The sequence below is a fragment of the Bidens hawaiensis genome, unplaced genomic scaffold, assembly GCF_021521415.1.
Source record: "Bidens hawaiensis isolate Kalapana, Puna unplaced genomic scaffold, B.hawaiensis_p1.1 tig00011507_1, whole genome shotgun sequence".
In the NCBI taxonomy this organism is placed as follows: Eukaryota; Viridiplantae; Streptophyta; class Magnoliopsida; order Asterales; family Asteraceae; genus Bidens; species Bidens hawaiensis.
In genome coordinates, this window is record NW_027491900.1 from 33022 (window position 1) to 60563 (window position 27542).

At 39.1% G+C, this 27542-nt stretch overlaps 1 protein-coding gene across 3 annotated transcripts in view; it reads left to right on the forward strand.

Moving 5' to 3' along the window:
- Positions 1-242: 242 nt before the first annotated feature.
- Positions 243-27542, forward strand: part of LOC143538167 (transcription factor bHLH10-like) — a 47313-nt gene continuing 20013 nt past the window's right edge. Inside the window, exons 1-4 of one of the 3 annotated variants that reach the window (XM_077031776.1) lie at positions 243-1132; positions 1882-2340; positions 2412-2531; positions 3473-3526. In XM_077031776.1, the coding sequence (XP_076887891.1) occupies positions 491-1132; positions 1882-2340; positions 2412-2525 (1215 nt within the window). In that variant the 5' untranslated portion in view covers positions 243-490 and the 3' untranslated portion in view covers positions 2526-2531; positions 3473-3526. Of the gene's footprint in view, positions 1133-1881; positions 2341-2411; positions 2773-3472; positions 3527-27542 lie in introns of those variants that run through there. The other 2 variants (XM_077031775.1, XM_077031774.1) reach the window with 2 other exon arrangements.

The following is a 27542-nucleotide window of genomic DNA, read 5'->3' on the forward strand; positions in this document are numbered from 1 at the left end:
AGTAACACTAAGTGTTTAATCCACAATTGACCTTTATGCTTATACTAAACTTAAATATACCAACTTTAGGTTACGCTCGTGTCGTGTAAAAAATTATATATTTTTTACATCAAGTATAATAAACACATTACACATATTTTTTTTTTTGTTAAAAATGTAATAAAATAAAATATTTTCTTACAATTTACCAAATTCATATAAATAAATGGTTTTGTATGATTTGTATCTTCACTTCCAGTCCCCTACTCCCAACCTACTCTCTCACTCTCTCTCTCTCTCACACACACACACACACCTGCAATTCCTTTTGCTTCCGTGACAATTTCTACATCAGGGTATCTTTAAATTCTCATTTAAACCCCAAAAACCCAAAAAAATTAATATTATCACCATCAATCATTCAAGTTCTCAACATTTCAAACAAGTCTTCTTCTTCCCCTGTTTCATCTCATTATTATTATCATCTCTCTGTTACCAATTTTCAAACAAAATGCTGGATAACCCAGATATGTTCGAATCAACCGCTTGTTTCGACCCAAACACTGCAACCCATCATCACCGATTGCTCATTAACCACCACCAGATCCCCAATTTCACCGCCATTGGAGCCCCTGCAGACCACCTTCATCACCACCAACACCAACAACACCTCATGAACATCGAAATTGATCATCAAATTGACCACCAAATCAACTGGAATCAAATGGGTAACACTCAAACCCCACCAGATCTCCTCAATCTTTTCCAATTATCCAAATGCTCATCATCACTCTGTTTTTCAAAACCTTTTTCTCACCCGACCCAAATTGAGAATTCGGGTCAAATATTGTACGACCCGGGGCTACCGCAGCCTCCATTGTTTCGGGAACTGTTGAATTCGCTACCGAACGGGTTTAATTTGACGGGTTTGGGGGAAATGGAAAATAATATGGAAAGAGGGGAACAGAGTAGGTTGTTTGTTGCAGGGGATGGGGTTTTGGAGTTTGGTGCAGGGATTATTAATATTAATGGGAAAGGGATTAATAATAATAATACTAAAAATATGAAACATTTTGCCACTGAGAAACATAGGAGGCAACAAATGGGAGGCAAGTTTGAAGCCTTAAAGCAGTTGATTCCAAATCCCAGTAAGGTATGACAAATTTGATCATTTTGATCCGTTGATACGGACACAAACGAGGCGGGTTGACTCAGGCTGGGCTCTGGTTTGGTTTGTTTAGCTCGAACTTGGCTCGTGGAAAACCTCGGGCCAGCTTATGGAGCTTATGGCTTGTATAACCAACTCATTTATTTTATACAATTTAAGTTTTTTACAAATACTTGATTTATATCAAACAGTTATATTTTTAGTACACATTATGTAAATTTTTAAGGAAGAGAATTTATAATTTATATACATATAAAACTTGTGTAATACTCTTGGCTTATAATTTTGTGTTGTACATCATGTACTATGGTTGCAACCAACTGAGACGAGCCAACTTGTATATTTTGAAAAAATAGTTTTATGTTTTTGCAGAGAATGAAATATATAAAACAAAAAATATAATAAATAATTTATAACTAATATATATATTAAAATTTGTGTTATACTTTTGGGTATATTTAATTTTATATATTAATATTTTGGCTTTAAACTAAACGAGCAACAAGCTAGTTAAATTTTTTTTAAAAAGCAAGACCACGACCCAAGCTTGCCTTGGCTCGGGCTCAGCTCATTTACAAACTAACCAATTTTTGTGAGGTGAATATGATGAGAATTAAAAATTTTGATTCATGTAAAACTTTTTCAAATCCTTAATATTTTAATAAATTTGATTACATTTTAACATTTTAGTTCATTTCAAACTTGTTTTCATGTCTAATTAACACGAACAAAAGGCTGATCGCGCATCAATAGTTGGAGATGGGATCGAATACATCAACGAACTCAAAAGAACCGTCGAGGAACTGAAGATTTTGGTCGACAGGAAGCGATGCAACCGAGGCAGGATGAAAAAACACAAAGCCGAAGACCACTCAACACTAGATGTTGAGAGCATTTACACCCGAAGCAATGCCAATGGCGGTGGTGGTGGTGGTGATATTGGTCATGATCAGCAAGGTTATAATGGAAACTCAACTTCCACCATGAGAAGTTCATGGCTACAAAGGAAATCGAAAAACATCGAAATCGATGTTCGAATCATTGATGATGAGGTTACAATAAAATTGGTACAACAAAAGAGAATTAATTGTTTGTTACTTGTTTCAAAAGTGCTTGATGATTTACCATTGGATCTACATCATGTTGCTGGTGGTCTCATTGGTGACTTCTATAGCTACCTATTTAACACTAAGGTACAACTTTTTAAGCACATTTTACAACTATTTGCGTAAAGGTTTATTTATGATTTACATGACATGTGCAGATTTGTGAAGGGTCCTCTGTTTATGCAAGTGCTATAGCTAATAAGCTAATTGAGGTGGTGGACAAACAATATGCAAGTATCCCAGTCACTTCTGGCCACAAGGTAGAGAAATAACATAAGGTACAGCTTTTACTGCAGAAGGTACAACTTTCTTATGCATAGTGTACTAGTGTTTTCTGCATAAAGTACAATCCGTCCAATAGTGAATAGATGGAGACACTTTTTACATGGTGTTTCTACATTTGGGCATGCATACTTGCATGCTTATCTGCCTTTTTCTTTTTTGAGGTTGTTTTATTGTTTCATATATGTTTTGAAAATATAAATGTTGAATGGTTCTTGACTTCTTGTTAAAATTGATTTTGTGTATCAATTTTCTCTTGCTTTACAAAAAAAGAAAAATAATAAAAAAATCCATTTGTTTTGAAATAAAAACGTACTTTGCACTATTCCATCTCACAGATTTTCTCAAATGGTATGTTTCACTTATGAAAGATGCCATTTAAATTCAAACATTTATTTAACTACAAAAACCACAAAAGTTATGATCTTTTGATTTTTAATTTTTTTTATAATTATTTTAAAACAAATGACACAAATAAAAAAAATTCATAAAACTTGATTGTATATAGTGATTATTCTTAAAAAAATATTATTATTTCTTTAAGCTCGAACTATTCCATATCTTTTATTATTTTTAAAAAACATTCAATTATAACAGAGAGACGTGTAAGCGGACAACAAATTGCAGTTGCAATGTTTTTATTATTTTAAAAAGCTTAACTTGAAATAACATGTAAAGAAAATTAGAAGTTTCATAATGCTTGGATATCAGTTATTCATAATATTCATTTAAGGAAAATTAAGTGGTTTTTCTGATTAGGAAAAAAAGAAAAAAAATGTTAATGAGTGTAGTGGAAAATATATATATTTTTATACTTCTTATTTATCTCTTTACTTTTTGATTGGTTTTTATTTCAAACTTAAATGTTTTTTGTTAACAATTTTTATTTTGAAATATATATATATAGTGATCATGTTTTTATTAACTTATTTTGCAGATTTGTGAGGATTATATGGGCTAATGCTTGTTTGCTTAGATACTAACATGTCTTGTCTTGAAGCACTTGAGAGAAGACATCAAGATGAATTTTTCATAAAATTTGGGATTTAAAAATGACACTACTACAGGATCAATTTACTAAAACTGAAATAAAACAGTGGTATTGTGAATTTGTGACTATGGGTTTGAAAATGGGCTGTTTAAGTTGGCATTAGATGAATATGGTTGGTTTCTTTGCAATATATTATAGTGTTTGTTCTTGTTTTTTGTTTTGTTTTTTAAAAGAATTTCAACCAAAATTATTACTATTTTACAAATCAAAAATGAATTTTGTTATATATTATATTGATCATCTTTTAAACGGTACTACTTGCAACACCTATTATTTTTTTAACAAGAAATTTTAATGAAAAAACCACAAAACTAACATCTAACATATCCAGACGCTAGCAGAGGCTGGAGAACGAGAACTTTTCCAACTAGACCAATCTATATCTAAACATTTAGATTTATTCTTGATCCATTGGAGTAGGTCTAAATCTATAGTTTAGCTTTAGTTGGGTCTAGTTTTTAAACCTCACATATAGTTCTACAATATATAGAAAAATGAAATGAAGTATGATTTAAGGTGAAAAAACAATATCTAAAGATGAAGAAATTGAATAGGGTACACACAAATAACATAGTAAATTACCTTTTAACCATTTGGTTGGACATGTTTAACATTTTCAGTTTTAAATTGGAAAGGTTAAATATGCCAAACCGATTAAAAAAATATTACTAATCTATCATTTAAACTTAAACTTTTACCCACGTGGCGTTTTCAAAGATATAACGACTGATGATTTGCATCTTTACTTACGGATTTTGACTACAATCTTTGTTTTGCATTTGATTCTGATCCCATTGTATTTATCCATGATGTCTAGACTTTTATAAATGTTTCTTCAACCCGGTGACGAATCTATGACTTTTTGTCAGTGGGGGAAAAGAGCGAGTTGGTTAAAACAGGTCAAAATTTTAAATTGTGTTGAATCACAACAAAAACATAACAATCAAAGTGTCAATAATTTCTAGATAAACATGGGAAACAACACTTTCACATGAGCTTGTGGACTTTGGATGTCTCGTTAAACCATTAATATGAATTGTTGCTACAATAAGTGAGTGACACCGGATAGTATCGCTAACTCTAGGGCTGAAGGCTTAGAAGGTTTTGCAAAACAAACACAATCGTTAGCTCACCGTAGGAGAGAGCCTTCTGCTATCCATATCCAACATGAGAGTAAGTTGGTAGTTCGATGGTGAGTGTAGTAAGGTAAGGGTGAGTGTAAAGTTGTTAATTCATATACCTGGGTGCCGGAGGTACCTTAATGTAGCCGAAGAGAGTTGGACTTGGCTGGCACGTGAACATCTATAGGGGCTCGAGAGCCTTCGCCATTCGATGGTCGTAGAGGAGAACTTTCTCTCTCGGACAAAGGAGAACTATTATCCGTTGGATAATGAGATGACTTCCTTTTTACCAAAAGTCACGGTCATTCCTTGGTTTGCGAGTTGTGAGATCACTTTCACCTAGAAGATGTCGTTTGTCTATTTGAAGCGTTTAACCTTTTAATCATTGAAGATGTTAAAGTATTCTGGTTGTTTAGGTTTTGAGGCTTTAGCCTTTTGGTGGAGTAACCACCTACGCCATCATGAATCATATTCTATGAAACTAATGCACAACAAAATTGGTATCAACTAATAAAAAACATTTGATAATCAAGAAAGCATGAATCGGAATTTGTGAAAATCCCATACCCTAACAGAAAGCATGAATCAAAATGTCTTGCTTCTAGTGCTTTTCTATTGAGATAGAATAAAAAGATTGGAAGAGTGGATACTGAAAAACTTGAACAAGGCACTATCAAAGTTGGACTAAAGGTCCCGTCAACCCCCCCCCCCCCCCCCAACCCACGAGGCCCCGTTTCAAATCTTGAATGCCACCAACTCATTTCTGATACACCTTTTCTACGTGGTTTGTCAAATCACGTGAGTCGATGAGCTAAGATTCAAAGAACATTAGAATAATTTGTCTGGGCTACATTTGTTTTATAATCGTATGTACTAATTATTTTATAATCACTGACTCTCATCAATTGTTATGATTTGTAACATTTAAACACTTGGCCAATAAGTAAAGTTGATCACATATAAATAAGGATGGCAATGGGTCGTGTTGGAACCTATTCCGAAGAGAGGTAAGATTCCTAACAACTTAAGAGAGAACGGAGATTGGTTCCTAATGGTTATGCAAAGAAGTAAGTGTTGCAGTTTATTATTAGTGAATGCCTTACATTGTTCTTCCTCTCCTCTTTTATAGAGAGAGTATTATACATATTATCTACCGGGTTCATCAACATTGTCCGGGCCCTTTGGTCCGTTCTGCTTTCCTTTGGTCCGACGAGCTCGTAGATCTTTATCTTCTGGTTTCTGCCTCTTATCCCGGGACATGCGTGCATTGGGCCACCTGCTGGATCAGACGTGTTGCATGTGGTTTCCCTCGCAAACCATTTCCCTCCAAGTAAGCTTCTAGAACGTTTGGCCTATTGGGCTTCTTGCTGTTGCTTGTTGTTGTCACTGGGCTAGAGCCTGTTCATGGTTAAAAAAAGAGCTAAAACAAGCCAAACCGGTGAACTGGAGCATCATAATTGAACCGGACCACATCAAAATTGTACCGGACCGTATCATAATTGAACCGGACCGCATCAGAAAACGAACCGGACCGGTCAGCCAACCCTAACCCGCGGCGCCGCGCGACCGGGAAGCAAAACGCCGCCGTGCGGCGCTCTGGGCACCCAGATTCTCGAATTTTCTTCGTTTTTTATCAGTTTTGGACCCATGAAACCTATATAAACACCCCTAAACTTAATCCTGACCATACCCTGTGAACCAGAGCCGAATTTGGAGTTTTCTGAAGCTTAGGATTGCAATGTTTGGCGCGTTTGAAGGAAAGGAATCAGCCAGTGAAGTGCCAATCGATCAAGAACGAAAACTACGGATGTTATCACCTATTTTCTTCCGTTCTTATTTATTTTTGCCATGATTTCCTTTAAGTTTGTTTTGTTTGATTTTATGATGTTAGGCTAAACATTATAGACTGCCTAGGCTTTTGTTGAACCTACTTTGACGTTATGTTTTGATTTGGGATTTATTTATCGTTATGGTTTTATGATTTAGTAAAATGTTTAATTATATTAATTTGATGCGTATAGATATTTAGGATTGTTTGATTAATTGTTATTATTCCATAGTTTCCTTGATCATTGTTTGTCATTATGATAGGTTGCTATTAGGTCATCTACTTTGTGTTTTTGACTATTTTATGATTGATTCGCGATTAGATCATAAGAATAATAAATATTAATTAAATTAACCGAAGTGTACTGCTAACCTAAATCTGTAAATTGCTAGGTTATTGATAGATCTTTTTGATCTTACTAGATTTAGTTCTTCGTAAGGAGTCCGTCTAGATTTGATTATTTAATTACTGTCTATTGAATCAATTAAATATATTAAACTGCCTTTGATTTCCGCGCTGTAAGATAGGATTTCGTATGAAGGAACTAAGTCATAAATAATTAGGTGACCGTAAGGAAACTTGATTTTTAATACTGGTGTGTGTGTTAAAACTTATTAGAAACCCATAGGTGTCTCTTGAGAAGGGTCAGGGGTCCTGTTCGGGTTTTCTCTTAAGTGTCTATTTTACGATCTCAGTCCATAACTAAATATTTTGCCTATTAATTAACAACTGAAATTTTGGGGATTCTAGCCTATGTAGTTATCTCATCATCATCTGAATTAAGTCCAAATTCTAAGTTTGGTTATCTTTAATTTTCTTAATTAGTTTAAAATTAGTTTATTAGTAAACCCCCCTTAAAAAATAATAAATAAATAGTCGTGTATGTAGTTGAGTATAATTTAGCTAGTTTATGTAGTTAAAAGAGTCTCGTGGGTTTGATATTTGGACTTACTTAGCTGTACTAGAGTCGACCGGTTCACTTGCCGGTTAGTAGTTTTAGTTTAGTTAAGAGTTTAGAATTTATTACTTAGTGTCTAGATTAGCGTGTTTTTATTAGACTACTTTTAGCACATCAAGTTTTTGGCACCATTGCCCGGGACTCTTGGCTATTGCGTTATTAGTTTTGATTAGATTTACTTGCTACATACGTGCTACTTGTTTTGTTTTGTCTTTTGAGTCGTAGGAGTCTAATTAATTTAGTCTAATTTTAAGATTAGTTTATTTATTCTTAGTTTTATTTTAGTATTTAAATAGAGTCTATTGATTGGTCTTGTGTGTTTTTTAGGTTTATGCCACATCTTTGTTCGCAAGGACCACCTCCGTTAAAGTCAGAAGCCAGTTCATCATCACCGATCATCATAGATTCTCCACCGAAGTCATCACCACACAGTTTCCGATATTCAAATGGCCGACTACTGAACCGTTATCCAACAAGCCTTCGAGGGTTTCAACGGAGATCACTCGCCCATCATCACCCCCGTAATCGATAACCCAAATTCATGGCAGATTCCATCTTATGTCATAGCCAATCTCACCCAGAGGAATCTATTCCATGGCCGTGACGATGAAGATGCACTAGCGCACATCAACCGTCTCACCAGTGTGCTCTGAATGTTCAATTTACAAGGTGCTAGTCAATATGCCATTTTCCTCCATTTGTTCCCGTTTTCACTTACGGGTCGTGCCGCCACTTGGCTCAATTCACAACCTGCTGGAGCATTCACTACTTGGGAGGCGTTGCGCACCTCTTTCTTGAAGAAATACTTCCCGCTTGCCAAAGCATCTCGTCTCCGAGATCAGATTCATTCTTTCCATATGGAGCCGGACGAGCCGTATTATCAAGCTTGGGAGCGTTTTCAAAGTTTACTGGCCCGTTGTTCACAGCATGGTCTTACTCTGTGGGCCCTTGTTGAGAAGTTTTACAATGGGCTGACATATGAGACTCAGGCTCGTTTTGACACTACTGCTGGAGGTAATTTAATGGATAAGAAAAGTGTAGTTGAGTGTAATGAATTGTTTGAAAGTTTTGCCCAGTCCGAGTCTGCTAAAAAGCCACGTCATGGAATTCAAATCCCGTCACTAGTACACCCTCATCTGTCCAAGGTGTGCACCAGGTTAATCTGGATACTAGTGTGGCGACTGCCTTAGAGAGTCTAGCCAGTGAGATTAAAAAACTTAAGGCTAAGATAGATAAGTGTGAGTTGTGTAGAGGGGGGTATGGGACTTTAGATTTTCCGTTGATGAGTTAGGAGCAGGTAGAGTTCATAGGAGGGCAGAATAGGGTTCCCAATGCGTTTAACGGAAATAACAATTCAAATTGGAACAATTATAAAAGCAATAATTATAACTAATTGGTGTTCTTCCAGTACACCCCTAGTTTCCAATCAAATTCAAATCTTAACCGGGGTAGAATCAGTCGTTTAGTGGGATCAAAGTAGTCAAGGTGGGAGTAATGGGTAGGACTTAAGTAGTGGTATTGGTAGGTTAGAGGAGATGATGAAGCTAATCCTAGTTGGAGATCAGGAAACTCAGAAAAAATTTGCCGATCATGATTTGCTTTTAAGGAATCACCAGTCCGCACTCTTAGATCTTTAGAGAACCGTAGGTGATATAGCCCGAAGTTTAGATGAGAGACCCCCATGTCAGTTTTCGGGTTCCACTCAGCAAAATCCGGCAGCTCAGTTAAATGACATTTCTACTTGTAGTGGTAGGGTTTTAGGTCTGGAGAGAGAGATTGAGGTAGAGGAGAGAAATGAGTTAGTTGATGAGGAGATAGTGATGGAGACTCCTGGGAGGGTGCAACCTAGGCTAGACCCAGCAAGTACCGCACCAACCAGTGAGCCCATAGTTAGAGGGAGTGAAGAGAAGAAACCGAGAGAGGTTAGGCCTTCACTGCTTATAGATCATGCTCGTGTCCCGTATCCAGCCCGTCTTAAGAATTAGAAATTTCGTAGAGAATACGGGAACTTCTTGGATATGTTTAGGCAGCTTAGGATTAATCTTCCGTTTATCGAGGCCCTCCAGCATATGCCGAAATATGCCAAGTTTTTGAAAGATCTTTTTAAACGAAAGGAAAGTCTGGAGGAGCTTTCGACCGTTCCACCGAATGGAGAGTGTTCGACAGTAGTTCTCAATAAGGTACCCGAAAAGTTACCCGATCCCGATGTTTCTACTGTTCCATGTTTGTTTGGTAGGGATACCTCGTGCCAAGAGTTAGCATACCTAGAAGCTAGCATAAACTTAATGCCATATTCGTTGTTTGAAAATCTAGGCCTAGGAGAACTTACACCCACTCGTATGACCTTATCTTTAGCTGACCGTTCGGTGAAGTACCCTAGGGGTATCATGAAAATTTGCTCGTGAAAGTCGATAATTTAGTTTTCCCCGTAGATCTTGTGGTTTTAGATATGGAGGCCGATAAGAGAGTTCCTATTATTTTAGGTCGTCCATTCTTGTGTACTGCTAGGGCACTCGTTGATGTTTTTGATGGTAAGATCACTCTTAGAGCCGGCGACGATAGTGTCACTTATGTTGCTAAATCCATGAGACACCTGAGTTTTCAAGACGGTCTCATTGATCCATGTCATTCCGTTTATGCAATTGAGTCTTTTATTCCGGGCATGAATCCACGTCTTGATCACTCCCGTCCCGTCAGAGTTTGTTTGGAGGAGGAGAGAGAGGTGGCGAGTTCTCGAGAGTCGATGGAGTTTGATAGAGAGAGAGAAAGGTGGTGGTCTGCAAAATTTTGTGGAGTTTGGAAAGATTGAAGATGAATGGTCATATCGTGATGCAATTTCTTAGAGGACCATGGATTTTGACCGTGGTGGAGGAATCTCCACTTGGACAGCCGAGTAGCTTACATAGTAGAGTGTCTTGAGTGAAAACTCAAGTGTAGAGTTTGTATAGTTATTCCATTTTTATTTTTGAGTCTTGTCGTGTCACTAAAATAGATTTTTGTAGTTGTTTTTGTTTTTAAGTTTTTGTAGGATTGAGAGAGCTAGAAAAATGACCTCCAGGAAGTATAATGATAAATTCCAGTGTGGGGATGGAGCAGCCGAACTGTATACTTTTTATTATTTGCTACTATTATTTTATGTTTATATATATTGGGTGGGTTGGTTGGTCTGGTAAAATACTTAAATGTGTACATCTATCGAATTGATAAGATATTTTAAGATATTGTTTGTTGTTTTTGTCGCTTCCTTTCGTGTTTGAGAAAAGGAGATACCGTTTTGATGAGCATGTTCGGAGTTGGAAGGAATTTATGGAAGAAGACTTTAGCATCAATTTTCATGCGCATATTACCAGCTAAGTCTTTTCCATTATCTATCTTGCTTGTTTATTTTTATTTTTATTTTTTGTTTTTGGTTTTTTGTATTCTGATTGTATTTTTATTTTTCGTCCTTATCCTTGCATTGAGGACAATGCAAAATTTAAGTGTGGGGATAGGACATTTGAGTCATGGTTTTTATGAAAAAAAAAAGGTTTTGAAAATGTCCCTTGATTTTGTCTTTTTTGCACATAAATGGGAGATGAGGATATTTATCGGGAATTGGTTTTTCAAACTAGTAATAATAAGATATTAAAAGAAAGCATACTAAGCTTGGGATGTGTCGGTAGGCCCAACTATTCTTGAAATGTTTTCCATTGCATATTCTTAATAAACCTAATTAATCTTAGATTTTGTGGGTTCTCATCTTAAGGGGGGATAGTGAAGCTGAAATTCGATAAGGTATAGAGAGTATTACCATAAGCTGATTACACTAAGGTGGTGAGAATTGAATGCACTTTAAAATTAGCACGCCACTCCGTTTTATGAAAATAAATAAAGAGTGGTGGCGCCCCGCAAATGTCCAAATTTATACGAGCTTTAGTCTTTAGTTATATATTTTTAGGTAAAAGATGCCTAAGTGCATAATAAAAAAAAAGAAAAAATGAAAAAAAAGAAAAGAAAAGGTGAGAAAAGTTATGTAATGAAAAATGCCAAAGAAGCATTCTCTAAAATAGAAAAAAAGGCCAAAGTGCACATATTAGACGAGACTGAGAGTTTACGTGTTACCAAGGGGATGGCGATTCTAAGGATACACTATTGGGGCTCGAAAGTTTCTAGTCAATAAATATTTTCTTAGGGCGCATATAGGACGAAGTCCAATAATATTTAGGGCATGCTTGTATGACCTCACTTGACCTATTATCCATTAATTCCATCTAAATGTATTTTCTTCTTACCATTAAGGGGTTGTTATCTTACGGTGATATGTTGAACCAGTTTGCTTCAACTCGATTATTTTTAATTGTCTTTACTATGCTAGAGATGGGGTAGGTGGATCTTAACTCTAAAAGTGTGAGAAACATAGGTTTTTGATATCACATGAACTTAAATGCTTAATGTGCGTAGGGGCATGATAGGCTAGTGGCTGGGTTTAAGTGGACAACAATATTGGCAATCGCGGTTTTTACGTTTATGTGAGCTTTAAGATAACCTTATATGTTTTTAAGACTGTATTTCTCCAATTTTGATCCCATTGCAATGAGACTTTTTTAAGGACGAAAAAGAGATAATTGTGAGGATATTTGTTATAATGCTAAATATATATAATTCCCTTGTATATTTAATATAATATTTTGTTAGTTTTCATTCGGTTTTTATTAGAATTTGTAAATTACTAATTTATTTGAATAATGTAGGTTCCGGGACTTGTTCATGGTTAAAAAGGGCAAAAAAAGAGCTAAAACAAGCCAAACCGGTGAACCGGAGCATTAGAGTTGAACCAGACCGCATCAGAATTGTACCAAACTGTATCAGAATTGAACCGGACCACATCAGGAAACGAACCGGACCGGTCAGCCAACCCAAGCCCGCGGCACCGCGCGACCGGGAAGCAAAACGCTTCCGCGCGGCGCTCTGGGCACCCAGATTCTTGAATTTTCTTCGTTTTTTATCAGTTTTGGGCCCAGAAAACCTATATAAACACCCCTAAACTTAATCCTGACCATACCCTGCGAACCAGAGCCAGACTTGGAGTTTTCTAGAGCTTAGGATTGCAATATTTGGCGGGTTTGAAGGCAAGGAATCAGCCGGTGAAGTGCCAATCGATCAAGAACGAAAACTACGGGTTTTATCACCTATTTTCTTTCGTTCTTATTTATTTTCCCCGTGATTTCCTTTAAGTTTGTTTTGTTTGATTTTATGATGTTAGGCTAAACATTATAGACGGTCGTGGTTTATGATGAACCTACTTTGACGTGTTTGATTTGGGATTTATTTATCGTTATGGTTTTTTGATTTAGTAAAAGGTTTAATTATATTAAATTGATGCGTATGGATATTTAGGATTGTTTGATTAATTGTTATTATTCCATAGTTGTCTTGATTATTGTTTGTCATTATGATAGGTTGCTATTAGGTCATCTACTTTGTGTTTTTGACTATTTTATGATTGATTCACGATTAGATCATAGGAATAATAATTATTAATTAAATAAACCGAAGTGTACTACTAAACCTAAATCTGTAACGTGCTAGGTTATTGATAGATCTTTATTATTTGATCTTGCTAGATTTAGTTTTTCGTAAGGAGTCCGTCTAGGTTTGATTATTTAATTACTGTCTATTGAATCAATTAAATATATTAAACTGCCTTTGATATCCGCACTGTAAGATAGGATTTCGTATGAAGGAACTAAGTCATAAATAATTAGGTGACCGTAAGAAAACTTGATTTTTAATACTGGTGTGTGTGTTAAAACTTATTAGAAACCCATAGGTGTCTCTTGAGAAGGGTCAGGGGTCCTGTTCGGGTTTCTCTTAAGTGTCTATTTTACGATCCCAGTCCATAACTTAATATTTTACCGATTAATTAACAACTGAAATTTAGGGGATTCTAGCCTAGGTAGTTATCTCATCATCATCTGAATTAAGTCCAAGTTCTAAATTTAGTCATCTTAATTAGTTTAAATTAGTTTAAAATTAGTTTATTAGTAAAACCCGATTAATCTTTTCCCGATTAAAATTAGTTTATTTGATTCATGGCAGATTCCATCTTATGTCATAGCCAATCTTATCCAGAGTAATCTATTCCATGGCCGTGACGATGAAGATGCACTAGCGCACATCAACCGTCTCACCAGTGTTGCTCATGACTCTGCTGAACCTATTCTTGCTGGTGTTGATCTGAGGGGTAAGAGTCCCGTTGTTCCCCAGACCGGTCCAAAGGGTAAGAACCCTGTTGTTTCTGAGACTTCTTCCAATCCGACGTCGGGTGTTTCACTACCTGCTGAAATCTTCGTGCATAAATGGTCTTTAACAGTTAACTCCTCTGTGAATACCCCTCAACTTGCCCATGAATTTCTGACCCAAGTTGTTCCTCCTGCTGATTTTTCTCATGTTTAGTCCATGCTATCGGCCTGCCTTGTTGGGGAATTTGGGACGTATCTGTACTGGACTTTGGTGTTGGGTGTTTCCCTCCGTCAGGCCTTTGTGGATACTAACATCCTTTACCATGATAGTCAGGAGGAAATTGCCGGATTGAATAAATTAGTTGAGGGTTATACTAAAAGAATAATGGAGATGCGGATAAGGGTTACACTGGCTAAAGAGAAAAGCATTGGGGTGCCTGGGTTAGAGGCTGCTTTGGAATCCTCTAAGAAGCAGGTTTCTGACTTGACTGCTGAGCTTGAAATTGCTCATAAGAAGGTTGTCGATCTTGATACTGTTCGTGCTTCTCTTCTTGAGGCTCAAGCCAAAATTGCTGAGGTCAGTTTCCTTTCTTCTTTCCTTTTTTTTTTTGTAAATTTTTTGTGTTTTTTCAGTTTGAAGGAACTCCTTCCCTTGTGAAGATCCATGAATTAGAGACGTCTTTGGATCGTGAACGTGTTGAGCACAAGTCTATTGTGGAACAGTTGGAGGCTGCCATAGGTCAGGAGGAGCAGAAGGTTGTTGGCTTGTCTAGGGAAGTTGATTGGTTAAGGGGGGAATGCTCCCGCTTGTAAGGGGTCGTTACGAAACTTGAGGGGGATAGGAGGTGGATTAGTTCCAAAGGTTTCCACCAGGTATATGGCAGGGCTTTAGGTTGTAAAGAAACTTTGGAGGTTCGGGATACTTTGAACCGAGCAGTTTTTGCTTCGTGCAGGTTATGAACATTGTTCTCAAGGGACCTCTTTGCAAGAGGTTCCCTCATTTTCTTTTTCTGCGAAGACGGAGGCTCAAGAGGCATTCGTGGCTCTTACTGCTCATGTTCCTCCTGTCTTTGCACAAGTCGCCTCTAACCCCGAGATCTCCTTTGAAGACATCCAAGCTCTTGCCTCTGTTGTGGATCCTCCTTCGCCCCCTCCCTTAGTTTCTTTTGCTTGTGGTTGGTTATCTTATTTAGACAGTTGTGTTACTTGCTCTTTTGTTTGTGTTGCTGTGGTGCGGTTGTGTTTTAGAAAATGATGTTTTTTGCCCCTGTGTGGGTTATTTGTGTTGAACATGGTTTCCCTTGTTATATTTTTATAAGCTATTGTGTTTGACGTTTGCAATGGTTTTTGTAGCTTACGTGTTGGTGCATAATGTCAGTAGTTCAGTGTCTAGTGTCTGTAATTGCGTTTGTAATATTTTATGTTTTGTATAAGCGAAGTTGCTAACAAGTTCGCTGATATGGGCGAACTTGTTAGTCAAGCGAAGTTAGTGACAACTTCGCCTGAACATGCCAGGCGAAGTTGTCGTGATTATATAAGCCATCTGTTACGGCTTATTAATAATTAATTCAGTTTTACAGTTTTCGTGTATTCGAGTCAGAGAGAGTCTGTAATCAAGTGATCTTCGTATCACGTGTTTAAGGTTGGTATACAACGTGTTTGATTAACGTGTGTTAATCGTATTGTTTTCTATACTCGTAACGTCTTACGTAGGGATTCCGCACCTGCGTAGTACGTGATATCTAGTGTAGATCCGGCTGGGAACCTACAATTGGTATCAGAGCGTTTGCTCGATTGTGTGGTTCGGGATTATCACGCGGGTATAGAAATTGTTCCGTTCGACTATTCGCGGGACGAGTTTTCTGAGTTTTTGTGTCATACTCATCTCCTACAAGCTTAAACAACCCATAACACCTTCACAAACCTCGAAAAACCCAGAAATCTAATCTGCAGAAAGTTCGTGTTCATCAGGCGAAGTTGCCGTCACTGTAAGTAGGGTTTCGGCGAAGATATAAGGTTACGCGAAGTTATCCACAACTTCGCCTACCTCTTCAAGTTCGCTTATCTTAAGCGAAGTTACCCTCAACTTCGCCTACCTCCCAAGTTCGCTCAACTTAAGCGAAGTTATTCTCAAGTTCGCCAATCCAGCGAATTTAAGAAAGTGAGCGACGTTACAAATTCACGCGAAGTTAAGCTTTAAGCGAAGTTATCCGCAACTTCGCCAACAGTGCTGTTTGAAAATAAAATTTTTATTTTCGGATTTCTTTGAGTTTAGAGAAAGATGTCTTCGATAAACATTACTGAACTAGTAAAGATGGAAGTAGAAGCAGGTTCAGCTACAAAGGCACCCAAGATGCTTAAGAAAACGGATTATGTAGCGTGGAAAGATCGTTTTGAACAATATGTCAAGTATCAAGATGCCAAGATGTGGGTGTGTATACAAGATGGTTACATTCCACCTACTACTGAGTATGAAGGTCGTGATCAGATCAAGAAGTACAAAGAGATGGAAGATGAAGAGAAGAAGATGTATGAGGCAGAAAGTAAAGCTCATGCAGCAATTACAATGGCTCTTCCACAAGAGATACTTCACACCTTCCGAAAGTATAAGACTGCTAGAGAGCTTTGGGAAGCTCTTGAAAACCGTTTTGAGGGCAATGTGGGAATTCGTGCTTCGAAGATTAAACTTCTAAAAACCCAATTCTCGGTCTTCAAGTATCTGAAAAACGAATCACTTGATGATATCATCACCAGATATTATCATCTGATGACTGAACTCAGCAACTATTCAATTGCATACAAAGAAGATGAGATTATTGAGAAGCTTCTTGATGCTCTCCCACCAAAATGGGAGATGTATACTGTATTGATGAAAGAAGATAAAGACTTTGCTGACTATGACCTTGAGACAGCAGTTAACAAGCTGAGAACGTTTGAACTGAACATGGTACGAAAGGAGACACCTACCGATCAGGTTCAAGATCCGGGTATGTATGGGGCAAAGGTTAACTCCGGATCAAGTTCGAAAACGGAATCATCTGCTTATTACTCTAAGGGAGGGTCAGGCGCGAGCTCAACACATGAGGGACATGTATCTATCAATATGAACGGTGATGTATGCTATGTAGCTGGAGGGTCAAATACTTCTCAACCTCAAGCGACCAAGAGTAGTTATTCCCCAAGTGTTTCAAACAACAACTACTCGAAGATGCCCATGAGTGTCAAATCTGCTGAACAACAGTTTGCTCTCTATGCATCTTTTATTGCTTCGTATGAGAACTACATTCAGGGTAAGATCGTTGATCCTGTAGTTTTGGATGAATACTATGACCAGATCGATGCTGATGATCTGGAGGAGATGGATCTGCAGTGGCAGATGGCTATGATTGTCAGAAGGGTGAAGAGGTTCATGAAGAAGACTGGCAGGAAGTTTGTCGGTGAGAGGCCAGGGTTTGATAAGTCGAAGGTTCGCTGCTACAACTGTCAGCAGAATGGCCACTTTGCAAAAGAATGCAAGAATGAACGTGTAGAACGCAGTCAGAACAGATCTACACAGCAAAGTGGTAGTGGTAATGACTATAGAGCCATGATTTCCAGACAGAATGAAGAGTACAACTGGAATCTGCATGTTGAAGAAGTATTTGAACAGGCCAACTTGGCAAACATCGAAAATGCAGATAGTGAGAAGGGAACTGGCGAAGATGAAGCGTACATGGCAGATGTAGCAGACCAGCTCTCCGAGTTAAGTACCGAACTCCCTTGTACTAAGTGTGAACTTCTGTCTGAACAACTGACAACTCTAACTGATCAGTTTGTTAGTTTGGATGCGCAATATAAAACTTTAAAAGAAGATCATCATTTCACTAAAGCTAGAGAAAATAGTTACAAAGTAAAAATTAAAGCTAGTGAAACAGATATTAAAAGTCTTAAAGCAAAGCTTGCTGAAAAAATTAACATGATTGATCTTAGCTATGAAGTTCTAGAAGAGAAAACCAAACTAATAGCTGAGAGGGAAAAACAGATAGCTGATCACCAGGTAAAAGTGGTGGAACTTAACAGGAAACTTGAACAATTCAGAAATTCCTCCGCTATACTTGATCACCTCGTTAGTGATCAAGGGTCTCCAAAAAGGGGAGGAATTGGTTATCATGAAGTTCCACCACCTTTCAATCATAATTACACTTTTAACCCTAGTAATCAGAAATCTGTCGATGTTGACTATGGTCAGACAGTTCCAGTTCCAGTTACTGCTAAAAAACCAGAAGTTAGTAAGCCTGTTGCAAGTGTTAAAATTTCTGCTCCGAGTCCTGTCTCATATAACTCGGACAAGTCTTCTGAGTCGTGTGACACAAAACAAGAGGAAGTATTACCAAAAAGTGGAGAGAAAAATAAAACACCTGAAAAGAAGCCTCCACTAAACCCGTATGTCCCACCTTATGTGAGACAAATGGGCAGTAATACTGCCTCAACATCTAAGACAACTTTTGATAAGAAAGTTGAACACAGGAGTTGTTTCAGATGTAATCAATTCGGACACCTTGTTGCTGATTGCCCTCTGAAGCAGAAATTCAGAGGAGTGAGGCCTTCAAAATCTGAGAAAAGAGCTAACGGTAATCGATTTAATGGTAAAAATGAAAACCCATCAAAATTCAGAAATTGGTCTAATCCAGGTTTTCAAAGAAATAGATCTCAGTTTTTCACTGCAAACAACCAAACCATAAGTAATAATTCATTTAATTCAAGACGGGTTGAGTGGCCTCATAGACAATCCACAAGATGGTATCCTGTTAGGACTCACAGAAATTATAATGATACTAACTTTGGACAGCCAAGGTACGGGATGTATCGACCCAAGACCAAAAGGTCTTGGGTCCCCAGATTTTAATCATCTGATTTAATCGTGCAGGAACAGTTGAACAGGGCTGCCAACAATCAATGGGTTGTGGATAGCGGCTGTTCCCGGCACATGACGGGTAACAAGAAATTGTTACACGACTTGAAACCTGTTCAAGGAGGAAGAGTGAGTTTCGCAGGAGAGAGCGGTGGAAAGATCACAGGAATTGGGACTGTGACTAACGGGAAGATGACGCTAGAGAAAGTTAACTTTGTTGAAGAACTGAAGCACAATCTGCTGAGTGTTTCGCAGATCTGTGACAAGGATTATACCGTGCATTTCACGAAGAATGAGGCGATAGTGTTGTATCCTGGTTTTAAGATACCAGAGGACTGGATTGTTATGAAGGCTCCGAGAGTAAAGAATACGTATATCATGGATATGAGGTCTACTGAAATGGCCACTGAAGAATCGTGTCTTTTGTCGAAAGCGACTGAATCAGAGTCCGAATTATGGCATAGGAGAATGGGGCACATTCATCTTCGTAAGATGAACTACCTTGTCAAAAATGGGCTTGTGTTGGGGGTTCCCTTGAAGAATTTCAACTTCGAAGACAAATGCTTATCATGCAAGAAGGGAAAGCAACACAAGAAATCCCATCTCACCAAGAAGGTCAATTCAATTGTCAGTACCCTAGAATTACTTCACATGGATCTCTTCGGTCCCGTGAATGTAAAAAGTCTAGGAGGAACATCGTACTGCTTGGTGATTACTGATGATTTTTCTCTATACTCGTGGGTATATTTCCTGAAGTCGAAGGATGAAACTGTTCAGATGGTAATAAATTTGATTACCAAAGTTGAGAACATTATGGGAAAAAGAGTTAAATACATCAGGAGTGACAACGGGACTGAGTTCAAGAACTATCAGATGGAGATCTCCTGCCTACAAAAGGGGATTGAACACCAATACAGCTCACCGTACACTCCGCAACAAAATGGAGTGGCTGAGAGGAAGAACAGGACTTTGATTGAAGGAGCCAGGACCATGCTGGCTGATTCGAAACTTCCCGTGGTGTTCTGGGCTGAAGCCGTTGCAACAGCCTGTTATATCCTTAATAGAGTGTTAACTGTTAAAAGATTAAATAAAACCTGTTATGAACTAATGCATGGGAGAAAGCCCAACTTGAGTGGTCTTGAACCATTCGGGTCCCCGTGTTCGATATTAAAGACCAATTCAAAATTCGGTGAAGTTGCCGACGAAGGAATCTTAGTCGGATACGTTGTTGGGACTCCCAATAGACGGGTCTTTAATACATCGACCAGCAAGGTTGAGGTGGTGTGTAACACTGATATCACAAGTTACAAATCACCAAAACCAAGCACGGGACCCGCTGGGGTTTTTGACTATGGTAGACTTTTTAAATCTTTTAACATGCCTTATTTGGATTTTGCAGAAGATGAGGAACGAATTGCTACGAAGATGATATGCAATGAGGAAGACATTTGGTGCAACGACCACAGTATGATGAATGTCATCCTTCATCGTCAAATGCTGTCAATACCCCTGCTGCCTCTACTGAAGAGGAATTCATCAATCCGTTTCATTCTCAACATCAATCAACCATGGATGAGCTATCTTCGAACTTGGAAGATAATCTAAATGTCAGTTCGGTTCCGACTACGAGAATTCACAAAGATCATCCTTTGGAGAACGTGATAGGTGATCTGTCCGCCGGTGTACAAACAAGAAAAAGCTTGAATGAGCACACCTGTGTTTACACAAGCATTAAAGACACGGGCATTATCAACGAATGCTTGTACACCTGCTTCATCAGCCAGATTGAACCAAAGAACTATCAAATGGCTCTTAAGGACAGCTCGTGGGTCGAAGCCATGCAAGAAGAGTTAGCTCAGTTTAAGAAAATGGAAGTATGGAATCTGGTTGAAAAACCGAAGAATGTGCATGCGATAGGCACTAAATGGGTCTTCAAATGTAAGAGAGATGAGAAAGGGGTTGTTATCAGGAATAAGGCGAGGCTGGTTGTTAAAGGCTTTAATCAACAAGAGGGGATTGATTACAATGAAGTATTTGCTCCTGTGGCAAGATTGGAAGCCATTCGGCTGTTTTTGGCATTTGCTGCTCATAAGGAGATGGAAGTTTTTCAGTTGGATGTGAAGAGCGCGTTCCTAAACGGTAAAGTCGATGAGGTTGTGTATGTTGAGCAACCTCCGGGTTTTCCTGACCCTGACTTTCCCGATCATGTGTACAAGCTAAGTAAAGCGCTGTATGGACTACATCAGGCACCTCGTGTCTGGTACTCAACGTTATCCGATTACTTGCTTGAGAATGAGTTTGAAAGAGGTAAGATTGATAGCACGTTGTTCTTCAAGAGAAAAGGAAGCGACTTCCTACTGGTGCAAGTCTACGTAGACGACATTATCTTTGCTGCATCAAAGGTCGCCATGTCAGGAGTTTGAGGCCGTCATGAAGAAGAGATTTGAAATGAGTGCTATGGGTGAACTAACTTTCTTTTTAGGATTGCAGGTTGATCAGAAGAAAGACGGGATGTTCATTCATCAGACGTAGTATGTCCATGATGTTCTCAAACGCTTCAAGTTGGAGGACAGCACTCCATATGATACTCCAGTCTGCGTCAATCACAAATTGGGTGCTGATTCAGACAACGATGCAGACGTGGACCCAACCCAATATCGGGCTATTATAGGTTCTTTAATGTACTTAACTGCTTCTAGGCCTGATATATTGTTTGCTGTTTGTCTTTGTGCACGCTTTCAGGCAAACCCAAAAGAATCTCATTTGAAGGGTGCGAAGAGGATACTGCGGTATCTCAAGGGCAAGCCGAAGCTGGGGTTGTGGTACCCAAGAGGAGGAGACTTGGAGCTAGTCGCTTACACAGATTCTGATTATGGAGGGTGCAATCAGAGTCGGAAATCTACAACTGGTGGATGTCAGTTTCTTGGTGGCAGATTGGTGTCGTGGCAATGCAAGAAGCAGACTTCAGTCGCAATTTCAACCTGTGAAGCAGAATACATGGCAGCATCCAACTGCTGCTCCCAGGTTCTTTGGATTCAACAACAGTTGCTCGACTATGGTCTGAATTTCTCACTTACTCCTATTTGCATTGATAACACTGCTGCTATCTCAGTAACTAACAATCCCGTGAAGCACAGTAAAACTAAACATATTGACATACGTCATCATTTTATACGGGATTGTGCTGAGAAGAAGCTGATTGAGCTCGAAAAGGTTGACACGTTAGATAATTTCGCTGACTTATTCACGAAAGCGTTTGACAAATCTAGATTTCAAAACCTTGTTGAGCTGAATGGGATGATCAATCCCGAGTAACCGTGCTTTCTTATGTTTGTTTAAAAAAAAAAAAAAAATACGTCACTATCGCTTTGAATTATGTCGGTTGCCTCAGTTTGAAGGACATGTCTTAGGATATGTTTGGTCCTCATTTCTACTTGTATAATATGAGGATAGCCATTAACCAGATGACTGAAAGTGACCGGGGCGGTTTATGATGAGTTTTCATTCTTTCGCTGAAAATTAGTCATCATACTTAGTTAGAAGGACACATACTAGTATGTGGTCGGTCCAGCTGATCCATTGGATCTTCGGGATAGCCGTTAACCTGAAGACTTTGATTTGGTTGGGGCGATAGAAGTTAAATTTTTCTTTTCGGGAGATGAAATTATTTTTCAAGTCTACTACTTCGTAAGAAGTTACTTTACTATGTTTAACAGAAAATTGGTCCAACCTTGGAAAGTGATAGATATACTGATTCTGTGTGCTTAACTAGTGAAGTTATTAGGCTTAAAAGTCTTTAGAACAGTCATTGTATGTCATGGTAGCTTTTATGGTGCGTAAAAGTAGAAGTGATACTAACTAAATCTACTCGATTTTATGTGGAAAATCCTTAAGAGTTGTGCATGTCTTCATACATATCTTTCCAAATAATAGGCAGAAAAGCGATTACCCAGTCATACACGAGCTCGTGAGTGTTCTGAGTCCCGTGAAGATAGCGTGTCAAGACACTGCAGTGATCCAGATTCGGGACTTGCAGTTATTTTCTACTTGAAGTTGTGTATATATATGTTAGATTAAAAAAAATGTGTGTATTCTAGAGTTCATAAGGTTAATTATTCTCAATCAAGACGCAAGAAGGTGAACTGGAAACAGAGTCTAAGATCGAAGTGTAATCATTACTTAATCAGACACTACGGGTCAAGGTCAATTCGGGGTGACTTGGGGAAAATCATATACGCCTTGAGAATAGATAGGAGGCATCATAATCTCTGAGTTGTTGCCCACTTAAGTTTTGAGCTTAATTGAACCTAACTCGTATCACAGAAACGATGAAAACCATTTTAAGTATATTACCTGCTTACAACCTGTTTCTTTATGTCATAATACAGCTGAACACGAATCTGTGTGACAGTCACGAAATTAGTATGATTCCTGTTCGGATCTTTTCCAAAACATGGTAGTCCCTGTCGAGACTGAAATTTGATCCCGTGTACCTTTATTTTAAAAGTTTTTTTATTTTTGGAGTTGTATGATTTTATACCTGGTTACTTGGTCTTGATCGTTTCATTTAACGCTTTAAAGGATGTTTTCTAACTTAGTTGCAAATTGTTCAAATTATGGGGTTTGTTTTGAAAAATTTTTAATTTCAGCGAAGTTCTGCATAACTTCGCCTGATAGGCGATGTTATCCACAACTTCGCCGATACATCTGTGACCCTATATAAAGGACTTTAAAGGTCAAACTGTTCATTTATTTCAAAACCCAGTGAACTTATACTCACAGAAACCTCGGCGAACTTATCGATTCTATTATCATCAATCATTCTGTGTTTCTTTCTCGATTTCGTTATCGATTAAAGGTGTGTAGGGTTCCATATTCGTATAATCATTGTCGTTAATGATTATCACAGGTCGATACGACCCGTTTCGTGACCTCGATTATTTGAAACCTAAAAACCCGATTTTCAAACTTGTTTTTACGTGATAGTAAACCACTTGAACGTATAAAACTTCATAAAATCATGTATTTCGGAGTCCTTGATCTCCGAAATCATCATCTACACGTCGTTCAAAATCCTAACTGTTGCCGATTCAAATTCGGCGAAGTTACAGTTTAGGCGAAGTTATCCGTAACTTCGCCTGAGGTTTAACTTCGCCTGATTATTGATTTTGAAACAGTTTATGAGGCGATGTTGTGATTAGGCGAAGTTATCCGTAACTTCGCCTGGACCATTTTACTTAACAATTTTCAGACGAAGTTCAAGTTGAAGCGAAGTTGTTTTCCAACTTCGCCTCACCTTTAACTTCGCCTATACAGAATTGATCACAACTTCGCTCATGGTAACAGGCGAACTTGTGATTCGCTTTGACGTTTATCTAACTTAACCTGTTTGTTGCAGATATGGCTGCTATTGCTGGAGCAGGTGGTGCAGGCGGTGATGACGGAGGTGATCAACAAAGACAGTTCTTCCCGGGTCACAACATGTATATCACCTTAGACCCGGAAGCGAGCGGAGTTGATGATTTCCGCGAAATCATCACCTTCCTTTTACGCTCGAGGATATTCCACGCCATTACAACAACTCTGCCGATATCCTTACCCAACATTGAGGATTTCTGGCAGACCGTGGAATACGACTGTAGAGTCGAACCCCCGGTGATGCGCGCAACAGTCAACGGTCAGATGGTTCAGTTCTCTTCTGAACATATCCGGGCGGCTCTGCGGTTTGGAAACGAGACAAGGGATGACCCGACAGAGTTTGTAGCTCCTTTCCGCGATAGAGCATTTTTTAGGATGGGTTATTCAGGTCCCTTGGGGGATTCGCAGAGAAGGAAGGGTTTTCTGCTTGACCAGTGGCGCTTTCTCATGCATGTTATGATCGTTTGCATGTCAGGGAGAAAGGCGGGCACTGATGGCATGGGCGCGACCATGCAGTCAGCGATGACCGCTCTGACATACAACAAGCGATTCAGCTTTAGTCAGATGGTCTTTTATAAGATTGATCGTCAACGAAGAGCGATGGCGCGTGAGCGATTCATCATGTATCCAAGATTCCTACAAATAATCTTGAATCATGTTGCTCCAACACTTCCTCAGCGTCGTCCGATCCGATATGTAGAGAGTGTGAACAAACGGATCTTCGCCCAGGGTCGATCCTCCAGTGCGAGGAGCAAACCTGAGCTTCGTCCTCGCCATACTCCTCTCTTTGGGTACTTAATCAACCCGGGGTATGTGCCTGCTCGTGGGGATGAGTTTAGAGACCCGGCACCACAACAGGCAGGAGCACCTCAAGCTATACCTGCTGCTCCTGTTGTGTCACCGGAGGAGAACGTGGACCTTGATGCAGAATTTGGTGGTCAAGGCTTCTTTGATATGGATCGGGTAGATCCAAAGGAGAACGTTCAGGTCTGTGTTGAACGTGCCTCGACTGTGCATGTTACTAAGGCAGCTACAACGGTGGCTGGCTCAGATTCTGATGATGAAGTGGCAGAGGCGATAAGGATTATGGTGACTCGAGAAAGACTACATGGGAAAAGAAAGAGAACAGATGATGATGACGAGTCAGACTTTGAGGAAGAGGTACAACAGTTGATAAGAAGGTCAAGAAGGGAACGGATAGGTGCAGGATCAGGAGCCGGTGAAAGCTCTAGGGTGGTACGTTTCACTCCACCAGCACTATCCGGTATGACAATGGTTCCCTCGTCACTACAGGTTACAAGGCCAAGCGCTACGGGTGTTCCCGTGGTGGCTACCTCATCTACATTTGGCCTTCCACCCACTACTTTCCAACTTTCGGCTCCCGTGATCGTTTCGTTGCCGCCTCCGACTGTTACTCCATCGGAGGTCGTGGCACGCTTTATTGAGTCGACTGTTGTGGCCACTGCAGGGCTATCAATGATGATACCACCTGCGGTTACGTCTATTTCTACTTCTGAGGTCCCGGTGACATCGGAAATCCCTCCTCAGTACACTCAAGACATTTCACATATGAGGTTCGATTTCGATGCAACCCTCTCAGACTCAGAACGAATAGCAGCACTTGAACGGGTCGTGGCAGAACAATCAAGGGTGAATCTTATCCAGACCCAGGCTATTCAACGCCTAGTTGCAGAGAATCAGATGCAGTCGTCCCTGCTGGTAGAACATGGAAAGATCATAGATGCTCTGAAGGAGTTCTTGGCATCTCAGGGGGAGACGAGCTGTAAAGGCGACGAGTTGAGGACCAAGAGAAGGAATGATAGAGACGATGATCCCAATGCGTCGAAAGATACAGGTGGTGAGCTACCAAGAACTGATCAAGCTCTTGGAACTTCCACAACTCAGGGGGAGTCGACAACTGCAGCTGGTGGTGATAATGTGGTGGTAGTGGACGTAGAGGAGATGGATGATGTTTTGGTTGGTGATGATGATGTACTACCAAGTGATGTGATAGAGAAGATTGGAGAAGAAATTGTGATTGATACAGAGATAGAAGAGGGAGAGATAGTAGAAGAGAATGTGGAGCATGAGATACCAGATGTTGAGAAAGCAGGTTTGAGTGAACAGATTGGAAGTGATGAGTCTAAATGGGAAGAGCAGCCTAGATGGAAGGAAGGCTATGCTCAGTGGTTCGTCAAAACGAAGAAACCGGCGGTCCCTACAATGTTTAAGAAGAGTTACAACATTAAAGGCTATGCTGAAGCGAAGAAAGGGATTATATGCTGGATCTATGATGAGCAGTTGAGGCTCTTCGTGATTAAAAGGTATGACGGTGTTCAGTATTTTAAAAGAATGTTAAGATCGTTGAATACACTGCCGGAATGTGAAGTGAAAGACTTAGCCAGATTGGGGTTAATCAATCGAAGTGATGATAATATGGCTAGAGTCATTGGGAAAATTGTATGGAAAGAGAGTATAAAAGAGAAGAAGTTTGAGCTGTTGAAGCCACAAAAGGGAAAACTTGTTGAAGACAAGGATAGAGGTTTGAGAGCTGATGGAAAGCCTTGGATGATTATGAAGTATAAACAGATCCGGTGTTTGAAAGAAGTACCGATGAAGCTTATGCCCAAGGATGTGCTTGAAGACCTAAAGTGGTGGTTTGTAGATTGTGAGACAGCTGAGGCGGTGATGGAAGACGAGGATGAGCAAGAGGTACTAAGAGTTTACGATCCGATGCATTTGGTAAACTTATCGCAAGCTGATCTACAGGTGCTCAATGAGAAGAAAATCTTTTATATTCCTGCTTGGAAAGACGAAGCGAGGAAATATCAAAGAGTTGTGTCGGTTTGTGTTCGAGAAGGAGTGCATGCGTGAAGATACAAGGTTGAAGATTACAAGACACGTGATTGAAGCTAAAGAGATGAAGCTACTGCCAAGGGGGAGTTTGTTGGTGCATAATGTCAGTAGTTCAGTGTCTAGTGTCTGTAATTGCGTTTGTAATATTTTATGTTTTGTATAAGCGAAGTTGCTAACAAGTTCGCTGATATGGGCGAACTTGTTAGTTAAGCGAAGTTAGTGACAACTTCGCCTGAACATGCCAGGCGAAGTTGTCGTGATTATATAAGCCATCTGTTACGGCTTATTAATAATTAATTTAGTTTTACAGTTTTCGTGTATTCGAGTCAGAGAGAGTCTGTAATCAAGTGATCTTCGTATCACGTGTTTAAGGTTGGTATACAACGTGTTTGATTATCGTGTGTTAATCGTATTGTTTTCTATACTCGTAACGTCTTACGTAGGGATTCTGCACCTGCGTAGTACGTGATATCTCGTGTAGATCCGGCTGGGAACCTACATTACGAGTAATTATTGGTTAATCATATAGCCTATCGACGAGGCTTCCCTTTTTGTCCCTTAGAATATTTGAGAGGGAGTGTTGTGTGAGTTTTTACAAGATAGACTCGTGTGTTATACTCATTATATTTGGTGAGACGGACTTACTTTTTTGCTTCTTCATGC